The sequence below is a fragment of the Sphaeramia orbicularis genome, chromosome 5 (assembly GCF_902148855.1).
Source record: "Sphaeramia orbicularis chromosome 5, fSphaOr1.1, whole genome shotgun sequence".
In the NCBI taxonomy this organism is placed as follows: Eukaryota; Metazoa; Chordata; class Actinopteri; order Kurtiformes; family Apogonidae; genus Sphaeramia; species Sphaeramia orbicularis.
In genome coordinates this window covers 20,928,992-20,944,505 of record NC_043961.1, presented here as the reverse complement: position 1 = coordinate 20,944,505, position 15,514 = coordinate 20,928,992, and the positions used below count along the sequence as shown (strand labels likewise).

Genomic DNA, 15,514 nt, shown 5'->3' with positions numbered 1-15,514 from the left:
AAGAAGTAAATGCTTGTCATTTTGCTTGAAAAATCAGTCAAACAATTAATAAATTAACCAAATATCTGTCAACTATACCCTGTTAATTAAACTCATTAAGATAAAGGACAGAAGTATAGAGGATCCTTCAAACTCACTGCCATCAGAGTCTACAACATCTCAGTATCATGACTTGTTCTTCCTTTCTTTTTATTTTACTAATATAAAAGTGAATTTCCTCCTGAGGACCAATAAAGTTCATCTGTGTCTGTATCTGTTATAATGTTGTGATAGCTCTACGCTGTTGCCATTCTGATTTATTCTAAAATGAGCTGGAATTTGGTGCTGCTTTTTCAACTTTTCTACCCATATTCCACTATAATATGTACCGACTATGTACAAGTATTTCATAAACATTGTACTACTATCATCAGTTAGCAATTTTTAACTAAATTACTGTTTTAGAAGCAGCATTTTAAGATGTTTGCCTGAACAAAACAGTAAATAAATCAGATTTCATCATGTTCTCGTTGTCCTGTACTGCCCTGTAATCTAAACTGTTGAACTGAAGGCCATTTCATACATCTTATCCGGATGAAATCTTGTCTTTGGCAGAGAGATGTGCATTTCTGTTCTATAACCCACTCCTTTTTGAGTGTACATGAATGATTTCGGAATCAAATTTGCATGCATTCTGTAAATAGTCAAAATAAACAAAAAAAAAAAAAAAAAAAATTAAATAAAGAAAATAGTGAGGCCTGTAAATTTATACTTGGTTTATCCCACTGAAATATAGTCACAGGTTAAGACTACATGCATGTGAATGGACCCATAGAGCTCTTTTCTCTATCTGTTACAAGACATGATCGTTTTAAGGGACATACAGTGAAATACAGACATAATCTCAACTCCAATTCATTAAAGAGATGAGAAGTGATATAGCGAAGAGTATCAAAAAGTGGAACAACTGACAAAAAACCCACAGAGCAAAAATAAATCAGATGGCGTTTCCCAGGTGGGGGTTTAACCAGTCGTTCTGTGGTTTAACACGACACCTGCCCTCTGAAACACACACTGTAGAAACACAGAGAACAGGAGCGCAGAGCTGCTGCAGTAGTAACCACTGAGGACGACACAGACCGACACAGCTGTAACAACATCATGGTCATCCTGGGAGAGCCTGATCAGAGGCTAAAATAGACACAAGGCTTAAGAGTCGGACTGTGAGGTAACGTGGATGAGAGCAGAGGTATTTGCATCACTACTGAATCCTATCTGGTGCTACTTTAACCCCTAAAGACCCAAACAGCCACCGGTGACCAACGCCATCTACTGATCTAAACCGTTTAATAACATCTGATCCACTAATCCTATCAATACATGTAAATAATTGGTGTAAAATGCATTTCATGGTCATCAGATATGACCCATTTGGACGTTCAGAGGCTCAGTTACCATGGAAACACATCTTCTACAACATTATTCACCAGTTAAAGGGTCAAAACACAGTAATGTCCTGTCAGAGAGTGAACTTTAATTGATTCCCATTCAAACATTTATTTCAATATGAAGTAGCTCCTTGTTTTGGATGATCCCTTATGGTCCAACTAAAGCAAAAATGAATTTAAAAGTAAAAATGTGGGTCATTTAGCAACTCCAATCTGTCAAATTGTTACTAAAATGTCCTGTCAGTGAGATTTTGAATACGTATTTTGACCCTAAACCACAGGTGTCAAACATGCGGCCCGGGGACCAAATCCGGCCTGCCAAAGGGTCCAATCTGGCCCGTAGGATAAATTTGTAAAATGCAAAAATTACACTGAAGATATGAACAATCAATAGTGTAAAAATCATTTCAGGTTCAGGTTCCATATATACACATATTTAGATCTCCAGAAAAATACTGTCATAATAATGTATAAATAATGACAACTGCAGATTTTATCTTTGTTTTAGTGTAAAAAAGAAAAGTAAAATTACATGAAAATGTTTACATTAACAAACTATCCTTTTACAACCTGAAGAAATATGAACAACATGAAATGTCTGGAGAAAAGTAAATGCCATTTCATCAATATTATGAGTGTTTGCAATTATAATGTAAGTTGTAATGCAAATTGTGTAAATGATAAACTGATAATCTGATGCTGAATATTGTTAAAACTGCACTTGTTTTTCTTAAGACATTTCAAGTTGTTCTCATTATTCACATTTTTAAGGAAACCATGTAGATATAAACATTATCATAATGTAATTTTACTTTTTTCACAGGTATTATTTTACTGATCCGGCCCACTTGAGATCATATTGGGGTGAGTGTGGCCCCTGAACTAAAATGAGTTTGACACCCCTGCCGTAAACCCATGGAGTTGGATCAGTGACAGTGGATGGACACACTTTTTATGTTCAGTTACTGATATATTTAGTTACCTTTTTCTCACTTTTCTCTGTTACTGATACAATAATGTCAACTTTAATCTGAACTTTTATGAACATCTACATGATCAGTGAATTAAATATGAGAAAATACATGATTTTCAAGTGAAAGAAACATAAAATACAGTGGATAATATTATAATAAATAGTGGTAAATCACTTAAGAAAGGTGAAATCTACAGAGAAATTCATTTGGGAACTGCAACAAAAGTAGCATTGGGTCTTTATGGGTTAATTTCACACATTATCAACAGTTTGAGTCCTCTGTGTTTGTAGTTTTACATGCATATTCATTTAACAGTAGACAATCCTGCACAGTAGGTAGTAAATGCAATACATGAACCAAACAGACAATGCACTTTCATTAACAATGTATCTGTCTGAATAAAACAATGCAGCACATCCCAGGACTTAGTCAACAACACAGATTAAAGCAGGAGCTTTTAGCCTGTTCTGAAAACTGATGACTAATCCTGGGCTCCACCCGTCAAACCACAGACACGCATATGCGAATACGGCTGGGAACAGCTCTTTGGCTAACTGCTGCTGCTGCTGCTGCTGTGTCTTTAAAATAGCAACTGGCTTCTTGTCTTGTCTGACTGGTCAGTAGTGATAGTGTGGATCACCTCAGATCAGGGGTGGAAACGGTGAACTCTGCTGCCAGTGTTACGAGGAAGAATGTGGAGCAGATGTGTCATGGCAGCAACGAAGCAAACCTGTAGATGTCTCACTGTAGTTTTGTGCAGAATGGCATGAAGATGATTATTGCTGCTGTAGGGGATGTTTCTGAGACAGTCTAGAGTTATGTAATATATTAAATCTGCTGTCTACATACTGTTTTGCATAGAGTTTCATCCATTTTGTCACATCAGTCCAACTATTGAACTTCAAAAGCTCCGATCTTAGTTCAGCACTTAACACTTTGCAGAGAATGAATATGTGTCATTTCTTACTTGAGCTGCAAACTGAGTCAACAGGCTGCGTGTACAAACCATAAGCAACAAAAACCAAGAGTTCAAGTGGCACAAAGTCTCAGTGTTGAATGATTAGTATGAAGCCATGTTCAGAGTGCAAACATATTAATAGAACGTCTTTGTTGGATCCCTCAGTGCTGCACACTGGATTGTTTACTGTTTATTTTGATCTCTTTTAGTTGTTACCCAGGCAACAACCACCCTCAGTGTCCATAAAAGCCCCCAAAACCAGACTCACATTCATCTTTTAGACTTAATCTGACTTTTCTGAACTTGACACACAAATGGCAGTTTGGTTTAAACGCCACAAGCTGCTGCCTTAAACGGAACGTACAAAGTAAAACTGCTTCAAAATCCTGAACTGTGGACGACAAAGTGCCAAACCTCTGATCACAACCCTTCTGTACGACAACCGTCACAGAGTTTCAACAGGTATCAGTCAAAGAGGAAGCCTGTCCATACAGATACACCCACAGAGCCAGCACAGATGTCCAAAATACATACCATAGGTTTGATTGCAAGTGTGTATCCTCTATATATGTTGTTGTATACACTGTCAAGATGCTCTCTTGAAGCTGCTTTACCTTAGATTCCCGCTGTGGACACACTATAGTCTACACTGCACACAGATACACAAATGTAAACACACATTCAGACACACACCCAGCCATGAAACTTCTATTGCTCCGCCTCTTGGAAGTACACAACAAGGCAAGAGCTGCTGCTTAGACCCCGCCTCCTTCCTCATAGACAGCTGAGCAGGCTCTTTCGGATTGGTCGGCGAGCCTCACAGACCCGCCTACTCCACTTTGCCTGCCAGGAAAAACAAATAAGTCAGCTTGGGGGAAACTAGGGCTGGGCAGGGGCGGTGTTTTTAGAAGGGATGGTGCAGTTTGATAACAGACGTGAAGACCCATTTGTAGATGTTTGAAGGAGGATGTATAGTGGAGGTATGAAGCAGAGGGCAGAAGGGTGCAGGAGTGGATCTGCTGCAGTGGCTGTGTTGTTTGGCAGGGTCAGGGTGTGCCTGCGAGACTCACTGCTTAGGAATCTTGACTATAAAGCTGCATGAACAACAGACACGGAGCGAGTGTGTGTGGTTGGAGAGAAAAGAAAAGAGGGAGGAGGACATAACACACAAGTCACATGAAAACCTCCAAACCACACCCCACACCAGGCAGAGCTGAACTGATTAAAAAAAAAAAAAAAAATTAAAAACCACCAAATGTTACTGAAAAAAAAAAAAGCTACAAGCAAGTTCGGACATGCTTCTAACTGCCTCCACTGCTGTTTTAAAGCCCAAGGAAAGAGCACAAGAACAGAAAAAGAAACAGGAAACATAACGTCTGCAGCTTTCCCATAATCACACACTGCATCACTCAAATGTTAACGGTGAAAATGATTCCACAGATTTCGATCTATGTCTCAGAAATGCAGGAAAAAGTTTACACCACAAAACTATACATAGGATTCATGTTTCAGGAAAAAGGGGAGGGTTTCAGAAAGCAGCACCCCCCTGTGGTGAACAACACTCATAGCACAAATGAAAACAAATGAAGGTTTGTGTTTGTCATCTGTCGCTACGGTTTAGACTCAGTGTGTCTGTCAATTTGTGTATCAGTCTGTTGTTTCTGCTGTGTGAAAACATGACTGGTCTGTTAATGTGGGTTTGTTTGGTCTATGCACAGATTATAACAGTCGACGGAGAGATTTTAGCCATGGCTAGACAGAATTTAATGTTTATGTGACTGTGACATACTGTAACAAATAACTGAGGTCAAAAAATATAAAAACAATATTTAATTTGTAATAATTTGACAAGTGTTTTTCCTTTTTATATTTATCATTATTATTGATTATATTCTACTGTGTCTACTGAGATGTGAGTTTACAGGATGTGCTCATCAGTCAGTCAGTCTAGGGTTAAGGTCTTAATATGTCATATATGTGAATAAAATTACATGTATAAGTTGTTTTCAAAGTGCATGATAATGTCATAGTAATAGAATGTAAAAAAAAAGAAAAGGGAACTTTTTCATGTTGTCTTCTGTTGTACACAATTATCTTACACGATACTCAGGCAATATTATATATATATATATATATATATATATATATATATATATATATATATATATATATATATATATATATATATATATTACTTTAGATCATTATTTCAGTTATTTCGTATTTTTATTCTTTTTTTTCTCTTCTGTGTATTGTTTATTTCTGGCGAGGTATTTATATAAACCTTTTTTAGCTTCTATCCTCTCCTGCACAATGGTGTTACTTGCATGAAAATTGTTTTTTAAATTTCTTTTTCCTGCTGTTTGTGATGTGCAAATAAATACATTTAATAATAATAATAATAATAATAATAATAACAACAACAATAATAATAATAATAATAATAATAATAATAATAATAATAATAATTGTCTTGGTCATCTGCATCCATGATAACAGTCAGTTTTTCCAAGAAAGAGCCTCTTTAGTCGCATTACCACAAATTTATGCCAGTTTTGAATTTTGTATCAGAAAATGTCTATGGAAATGCCAAAATAAGAAAACAAAGGTTTTATGGTCACTTCAGATGTGGGTTTTTTTGCCTATTTCAAAGGAGTTAATGCTGTTAATATGAAATGAAAAAAACTTTCTCAAATAAATAATAAATAAAATAAATTCTCACACAGTGAACATTTAACTAAACATTGTACATGACTGATCAGCTGACTGAACCCTGGCATCTTCCTGATCATTCAACATGGCTGGTAAATATGAAGCCACATGTGGACGGAAGAGGAGACCAAATTAGTCCTCTGTCCCATCCATGATTAAAAAAATAAATGAAATAACACTCTTCTTCTTCTCTGCTTATTAAAGTCCTGTGTAACAGATTACACCACCACTGACCAACAGCATGAGGCAGCCTAGTTTATTCCCTTTAAGACAGATCATGACAATGCAGATAATGTGTGACTTTTCAAAGGGTTGCTAAAAAATGCTTGGCATTTCATGAGGTCATGGCTAGTGCTTCTCTTTTGCTCATATAAACTGTGCTGCAATTAGTTTGGAAATGAAATGTAGACAACAAACAATCCGTTCTGGCACAACAGACTCCAACACAATCTCCATAGAACTATCCAAGCACATGTGAATGTTAGATACTGCACCTTTAAAATCTAAGATCATCACTTTGAATAAAGCCAAACTCATGATAGACTAATAGTTAGGTATGTGGGAGCCGCTCTCACCATATCCTGTTTGCCTAAAAATACCTTTAAAAGGACAAGAAGGCCCAGCACAGATCACCTTGGCATGTTGCATAATCTCTGTCCTGGCATCTCAATGCTAGAGGTATTTGTGTCTCTGTTTTGTGACCTTTCAAAATAAATCTTCTTGAACAGCTTTATCCACCAGAGCCCACCCTCGGACTTTGTTTTTGTGTGTGTGTGTGTGACAAAGAGGGAGTATATTCCAGAGAGAAAACATGCATGCTGATGCTGGGCCCAAACGCCTTACTTGGTAACTCTGGTAACACTTATCAGTGTCGGACCTGGAGACCCACCCCATGTGACACACTGGCCAATCACAACCCAGAGGATTGCTATGGGAGGTTTGATTCTGTTTCTAGGAGTCACAAGAAAAGTGGGGGAGTATGGTTTGCTTAACTGAGCCTGTGGGAAATCACTAGACTTGAAGTTACTACTTTTCCAGGCAAATGATTATACTGTAAACATTTCACGTTGGAAACATACAGGAGGGTGGAGCTGGGGTAGACAGAGGTTTTAGAAGTTACAAATCCCATTCTAAGCAGCAGTTACAAGCAGGAATGTGTACACTAAGTGTGAACTTGTTAAAGGGAAGGAGTCGGCTGTAAATGACTATCATTATCTAATTTATGATACACAGCTGATTATGTAAATACAACAGAACAGTCAGGATTAAAACGATTAGAAACCGATCTGACAAACCAGATTTGAGTCTAATGAATAAACACTCATTTAAGGGTGTGAATGTCCTTGTACTGAAATATTCAGTCAAATTCAAGCCTCTTTCTTGGTTAAAGGTTCTCGTTTCTGGAATGTCTTGCGTCAGAAATAAAAACATGAGCTAATTTGAAGGTTATTAACACTCAGACAAAACTATGTCTCAGACAAAGACAAATCTGTGAATGCTGAATCAAATCATAGTGTTGATCTTGTCACGAAGCTCTTATATCTGTATTAATTATTTTTCTGCTGCTATGGTTTGATTGTTTCTTGATCTGTGTCAAAGAGTTTATTCATATTTTTATTAGGTTTTATTTTTTTCTTGTTGCGTTTCTTAATCAATGACAAGGTCTGAAAATTATCTATGGCTACAAATCTTATATACAAGTTATCAATTGAATGCTTTTTAATGTAAAAACGCCTATATTTACTGTCCTTGACAAATAAAATTTAATTAAATATATAAATATGTTGCATGATTTGTAAGTATCATACCAACCTGGTGACATGTCGGTGAACTGCATGACTGCATGACACAGTCTCATGCTAACCAACCATGACGCTTTACTTATGACCAATAATATAAATAGGGAAATGAAGCTTTGGGTTGTCATTTCCTGAAAGTGAAACCTTCAACACAGATAGACCTGTTTTTGGGTTTGTTTGTTTTTTTTACAAAAGGAGTCAGCAGAATTTCAACTAAAAGGGAATTTAACCCATAAAGACCCAGAGCTACTTTTGTGGCAGTTCCAAAATATTTTTTTCCTCTATATTTAACTTTTCTTAAGTGATTTATCACCATTTATTCTGACATTTTTCTCTGTATTTTGTGTTTATTCAGTGAACATCAGGCATTTTCCTGTATTTAATTTACTGATCATGTTGCTGTTCATAAAAGCTCAGATTAAAGTTGAGGGTGATGATATCAAAAACAGAGAAAACAAAGTGACTTTTTCATCAAAATCTAGCATTAACTGAACATAAATCAAGTGTGTCCATCCACTGTCATTGATCCAACTCCATGGGTTTTCCTGGTGAATCAGTGTTGTAGAAGATGACGGTGTTTCCACAGTAACTACAGAGCCTCTGAACGTCCAAATGGGTCATATCTGAAGACCATAAAAAGACGACAAACTGTATTTTACATCAATCATTTACATGGATGGATAGGATTAGTGGATCAACAGGTATTAAACAGTTTATATCAGTAGATGCTTTTGGTCACCAGTGACTGTTTGAGTCTTTATGGGTTAATATTCCCAGTATCCTTCTCCTGTGAGTGTTGAAGACAATGTGAAAAGATGAAGAAAATGAGAAAATTCTAAGTTTATCTTTGTTTTTTAACCTGGAAAGTTAAATATTGTACTTTTACTTTTACCTTCATTAGTAATTCCTGAAATACAAAGGTGAAATGAAATACAAAACTGTGCACTCAAACCTGAAATTCATGTAGATGTCTTACATAATTTTGCAAACAGTACTGTAAATATATGTTTTCTTTTTCTGTTGTATCGCAAGCCACAGGTTCAATCATTATAGGACGTGAAACCTGCTGACATTTTACAAGTAGTTGAGATACAATAATCATTACAAAAAAATATAATGATTTACTATTGGTTTTGCTTTAATGCATTCTTTTCTAGATGCATTATATGACATGTTCATGTAAGTACTGACAAATGTTGTATTAATGTGCAGTCAGATACTGATGAAATACTTAGAAATCTTACCACAAAATCAGACAGTGACTGTGTGAACTCAGCCTCCCTCTTTTGTTCCTTCCCTTCCTCCCTTGTGGAAAAAGGTCAGCTTCTTGGTATTTTTGCTATTTTTGCTATTTTCTCTCAACCTGTTGATATCGTCTGTCATAATGTTTAACAGTAGGTGTGTCTCTCTTTACTCCAGCTAACCATGAGTCTGGCTGTGTGCCACAACCTCCAGCAAGTTAAAGAAATTTTCTATTCTGTATACATGTTCAACAAGCCCCATTAAACTGGAATAACATTACCATATCTCATCTATTATTGACAAATTCATAATAAAAGTGTAATATTAATGTGCATGTAAACGTGCCCAATCATACACTATGAAACAATACTTGTAACAGCCAGTTATTAAAACATACACTGAAATCTGAAATATACACTATCCAGTACGTGACAATGATGACAAATTAACCCATCAAGACCCAGTGCTACTTTTGTGGCAGTTACCAAATCAATTTTTCTTTTTTTTTTTTTTCTTTTTTTTTTTACCTTTCACTAATTTATCACCAATTTTTTTTTAGAATATTATCCTCTGTATTTTGCATTTTTGGGGATAAATCATCTATTTTCCTATATTTAATCCACAGATCATATAGATGTTCATGAAAACTCAGAGTAAATGCAAAGCTGATTATATCAAAACAGAGAAAAATGAAGAAAAAGTTACTTTTTCAGCAAAAATATTGCTAACTGAAAGTAAAAACAAGCATGTCCATCCACTGTCATTGATTCAAATCCATGGGTTTTACTGGTGAATCAATGCTGTAGAACAGGGGTGTCAAACTCATTTTCTTCCGGTGGCCACATTCAGCCCAATTTAATCTGAAGTGGGCCAGACCAGTAAAATAATAGCATGATAGCCAAAAAATAATGACAACTTCAAATTGTTTTAGCACAAAAAATAACATTCAATTATGCCAATATTTACATTTACAAACTATCCAAACAAAAAGGATGTGAATAACCTGAAAAAAATGAAATTTGTTAAGAAATGTGATTACAGTTTTATCAATATTCTGCCTCGACGTATCATGCATTACAGATCCGATCTACAAAGGCGCAAAACATTCAGTAACAGGCAGAATATTGTTAAAATTGCGCTTAATTTACTTAAGACATTTTAGGTTATTCACATTTTATTGTTAAAGGATAGTTCGTTAATGTAAGCATTTTCATAATTTAATGTTTTTTGCAGTAATCAAAGAGAAAAAAAAATGGTGTGTTCATTATTTATAGATTATTATGATATTATTTTTGAGTTTGATGGCCTAACTTACACTTTCCAAATTCATCCCACGGGCCGGATTGGAACCTTTTGGCGGGCCGGTTTTGGCCCCCAGGCCGCATGTTTGACACCTGTGCTGTAGAAAATGACAGTGTTTCCATGGTAACCACAGAGCCTCTGAAAGTCCAAATGGGTCATATTTGATGACCGTGAAAAGATGACAAACTGCATTTTACATCAGTTATTTTACATGTATTGATAGGATTAGTGGATCAACAGGTATTAAACAGTTTATATCTGTAGATGGTTTATGTCACTGGTGGCTGTTTGAGTCTTTATGCGTTTTTTTCTTTTTCTTTTTTTGTGTATTATTATTTTATACTTCCTTGAATTTTCATTTCTATATTATGTTGTGCAAAAAAGTCAATTTGTAGCAATCAGGAAGCTTGTATCATTTCCATATTCAAAATAAATCAATTAAAAAAGAATAAAAAATTAGGTTTTGTATGTGTAACTAGTACTGTACCGATATACTTGGGAGACATTGAGAATTATTTACAGTCTAAGTTGGATCTCCAGTCCTGGTACAGTGACACAGAGATGCCCAAAAACAAAAGCTGAAGATGTCCTTTGCTGTGTTTCCTTATAAATTCTCATCAGTGCTCTTCTCCATTCCTTGGTCCAAACCGACACAAAAGAATACTGTTATTATATTTAGTCCTGTTTGCCTCAATAGGACACAAACATGTTGAAACACAACAGCAGCAAGAACAAGGAGATGACAGTTAGGACCTGTTGCCAGTTTTAAGCGTTACTACCTAATAATCACATGCTTGCTAAGCCACTGCATCACCTTGGCTTCATGTGTTTATGCGAAGTCACATATCACAACTCCAATCATTATATCAAGTTACAATTTCCAGTAAGTGTGCGACTGCTGCGTGGTCTTCACTATTTAGAACAAACATCATGTGGCTACAAGGATCAGCTTTTCCTCAAATACAGCAGATGTAAACAGTCAGTAGAATAAACATGCACAGGTTTGCTTCACTGGAGCGCAGTTCAAATGCTTTGATGAAAATGAATGAGACAGATGCCAGTGAACATTCAGATCAACAGTAAACGTCAGGCTGAAGTGACAGCAAAAGGATAAATCTGTGTCCTGATGAGTGCTGAAAAAAACGCACAGCCAGCCAACGGGATAAACAGTGACGTTTAACAGGAAATGGATGAGATGATATTTAACTCCACGGGATATGTGTCAACAAAAATGTACACAGTATGCCCTGCCTCTATTTTTGGCTCATATACACACAGAGCCTGAGGGTTCGTCACCAGGTTAACCCATGAAGACCCAGAGCTACTTCTGTGGCAGTTCTCAAATGATTTTTTCTCTATATTTAGCCTTTCTTAAGTGATTTATCACCATTGATTGTAATATTATCTTCCTTATTTTGCGTTAGTTCCATGTAAATCATTGCATGAATTGTGAGAAATGAATTGTGAGACAAGATTTTTTTTCTTCACTGTTTTTATGCCTCCTTAGGCATGAAAAAAATAATGCGACTGAGTTTTTTTCTTCTATGGAGTTACAAAAATATCCATGCATTTATTTTTGAAGTAAAGGAATGTGTTTAAAATCCAATATCAGAAAGTGATATGAACACAATGAAATAAAAACATTTTGAATGCTGCTAATCTGATGTCTTCTCACATTTTAACATATTCTAATGCTAGTAATTACTCACTTCATGGAGATAATTTGCAAAAAAAAAAACCTTCCTGTCTAACAAATAACAATTGATTTACACTTAAACATGTTAGTGCAGATCAGGTTTATCAAGAACAGTAAAGTTACAGTAATGATCTGAATGTCAGTGTATGGGATGGTGCGTAAGTGTTCACTGTGTTGGCTGATACAGAACTAAAACATCAAAACCCATGAACATACAAGAGAACAGCTGGAGAAGAACTGTCCACTAGAGTGACCTATGCATGAAAGGGTTCAATTTACTGATCATGTATATGTTCATTGAAGCTCAGAGTAAAGCAGAGGGTTATTATATTAGAAACAGAGAAAAGTAAGGAAAAAATGACTTTTTCAGCAAAGATATCAATAACTGAACATAAAAACAAGTGTCTCCATCCACTGTCATTGATCAAATTTTCAATGAAAATCAGGTATTTTCCCGTGGCAGTTCCCAAAGGAATTTTTCTCTATATTTAGCCTTTCTTAAGTGATTTATCACCATTGATTGTAATATTATCTTCCTTATTTTGCATTAGTTCCACGTAAATCATTGCATGAATTGTGAGAAATGAATTGTGAGTCAAGATTTGTTTCTTCAGTGTTTTTATGCCTCCTTAGGCATGAAAAAAACAATGCGATTGAGTTTTTTTTTTCTATGGAGTTACAAAAATATCCATGCATTTAATTTTTGAAGTGAAAAAAACGTGTTTAAAATCTAATATCAGAAAGTGATATGAAAACAATGAAATAAAAACATTTTGAATGCTGCTAATCTGATGTCTTCTCACATTTTAACATACTCTAATGCCAGTAATTACTCACTTCATGGAGATAATATGCAAAAAAAAAACCTTCCTGTCTAACAAATAACAATTGATTTACACTTAAACATTTTAGTGCAGATCAGGTTTATCAAGAACAGTAAAGTTACAGTAATGGTCTGAATGTCAGTGTATGGGATGGTGCGTAAGTGTTCACTGTGTTGGCTGATATGGAACTAAAACATCAAAACCCATGAACATACAAGAGAACAGCTGGAGAAGAACTGTCCACTAGAGTGACCTATGCATGAAAGGGTTCAATTTACTGATCATGTATATGTTCATTGAAGCTCAGAGTAAAGTTGAGGGTTATTATATTAGAAACAGAGAAAAGTAAGGAAAAAATGACTTTTTCAGCAAAGATATCAATAACTGAACATAAAAACAAGTGTCTCCATCCACTGTCATTGATCAAATTTTCAATGAAAATCAGGTATTTTCCCGTGGCAGTTCCCAAAGGAATTTTTCTCTATATTTAGCCTTTCTTAAGTGATTTATCACCATTGATTGTAATATTATCTTCCTTATTTTGCATTAGTTCCACGTAAATCATTGCATGAATTGTGAGAAATGAATTGTGAGTCAAGATTTGTTTCTTCAGTGTTTTTATGCCTCCTTAGGCATGAAAAAAACAATGCGATTGAGTTTTTTTTTTCTATGGAGTTACAAAAATATCCATGCATTTAATTTTTGAAGTGAAAAAACGTGTTTAAAATCTAATATCAGAAAGTGATATGAAAACAATGAAATAAAAACATTTTGAATGCTGCTAATCTGATGTCTTCTCACATTTTAACATACTCTAATGCCAGTAATTACTCACTTCATGGAGATAATATGCAAAAAAAAAAACCTTCCTGTCTAACAAATAACAATTGATTTACACTTAAACATTTTAGTGCAGATCAGGTTTATCAAGAACAGTAAAGTTACAGTAATGGTCTGAATGTCAGTGTATGGGATGGTGCGTAAGTGTTCACTGTGTTGGCTGATATGGAACTAAAACATCAAAACCCATGAACATACAAGAGAACAGCTGGAGAAGAACTGTCCACTAGAGTGACCTATGCATGAAAGGGTTCAATTTACTGATCATGTATATGTTCATTGAAGCTCAGAGTAAAGTTGAGGGTTATTATATTAGAAACAGAGAAAAGTAAGGAAAAAATGACTTTTTCAGCAAAGATATCAATAACTGAACATAAAACAAGTGTCTCCATCCACTGTCATTGATCAAATTTTCAATGAAAATCAGGTATTTTCCCGTGGCAGTTCCCAAAGGAATTTTTCTCTATATTTAGCCTTTCTTAAGTGATTTATCACCATTGATTGTAATACTATCTTCCTCATTTTGCATTTGTTCAATGTAAATCATACATTTTCCTATATTTAATTTACTGATCATTGATATGTTCATTGGAGCTCAGAGTAAAGCTGAAGGTTATTATACTAGAAACAGAGAAAAGTAAGGAAAAAGTGATAAAATATAAAAGATATTAATAACTGAACACAAAAACAAGTGTTTCCATCCACTGTCATTGATCAGATTTTCAATGAAAATCAGGTATTTTCCCGTGGCAGTTCTAAAATGATTTTTTCTCTATATTTAGCCTGTCTTAAGTGATTTATCACCATTGATTGTAATATTATCTTCCATATTTTGCGTTACTTCCATGTAAATCATTCAATTTCCTATATTTAATGTACTGATCATGTATATGTTCATTGAAGCTCAGAGTAAAGTTGAGGGTTATTATATTAGAAACAGAGAAAAGTAAGGAAAAAATGACTTTTTCAGCAAAGATATCAATAACTGAACATAAAAACAAGTGTCTCCATCCACTGTCATTGATCAAATTTTCAATGAAAATCAGGTATTTTCCTGTGGCAGTTCCCAAAGGAATTTTTCTCTATATTTAGCCTGTCTTAAGGGATTTATCACCATTGATTGTAATACTATCTTCCTCATTTTGTGTTTGTTCAATGTAAATCATTCATTTTCCTATATTTAATGTACTGATCATGTATATGTTCAATGACAGTCAGAGTAAAGCAGAGGGTTATTATATTAGAAACAGAGAAAAGTAAGGAAAAAGTGATAAAATATATTAATAACTGAACACAAAAACAAGTGTCTCCATCCACTGTCATTGATCAGATTTTCAATGAAAATCAGGTATTTTCCTGTGTCAGTTCTCAAATGATTTTTTCTCTATATTTAGCCTTTCTTAAGTGATGTATCACCATTGATTGTAATATTATCTTCCTTATTTTGCGTTGCTTCCATGCAAATCATTCATTTTCCTATATTTAATGTACTGATCATGTATATGTTCAATGACAGTCAGAGTAAAGTTGAGGGTTATTATATTAGAAACAGAGAAAAGTAAGGAAAAAGTGATAAAATATAAAAGATATCAATAACTGAACATAAAAACAAGTGTCTCCATCCACTGTCATTGATCAAATCTTCAATGAAAATCAGGTATTTTCCTGTGTCAGTTCTCAAATGATTTTTTCTCTATATTTAGCCTGTCTTAAGTGATGTATCACCATTGATTGTAATAT

The 15,514-nt window shown here is 34.9% G+C and overlaps 1 protein-coding gene across 20 annotated transcripts in view; it reads right to left on the bottom strand.

Annotated features, from left to right (window-relative positions):
• Positions 1-15,514, bottom strand: part of cast (calpastatin) — a 72,869-nt gene that overhangs the window by 43,705 nt on the left and 13,650 nt on the right. The window contains exon 1 of one of the 20 annotated variants that reach the window (XM_030134808.1): positions 3,894-4,043. The exons of 18 other annotated variants lie outside the window; for them this stretch is intronic. In XM_030134808.1, the coding sequence (XP_029990668.1) occupies positions 3,894-3,896 (3 nt within the window). In that variant the 5' untranslated portion in view covers positions 3,897-4,043. Of the gene's footprint in view, positions 1-3,893; positions 4,044-15,514 lie in introns of those variants that run through there. One more of the 20 variants, XM_030134809.1, reaches the window with a different exon arrangement.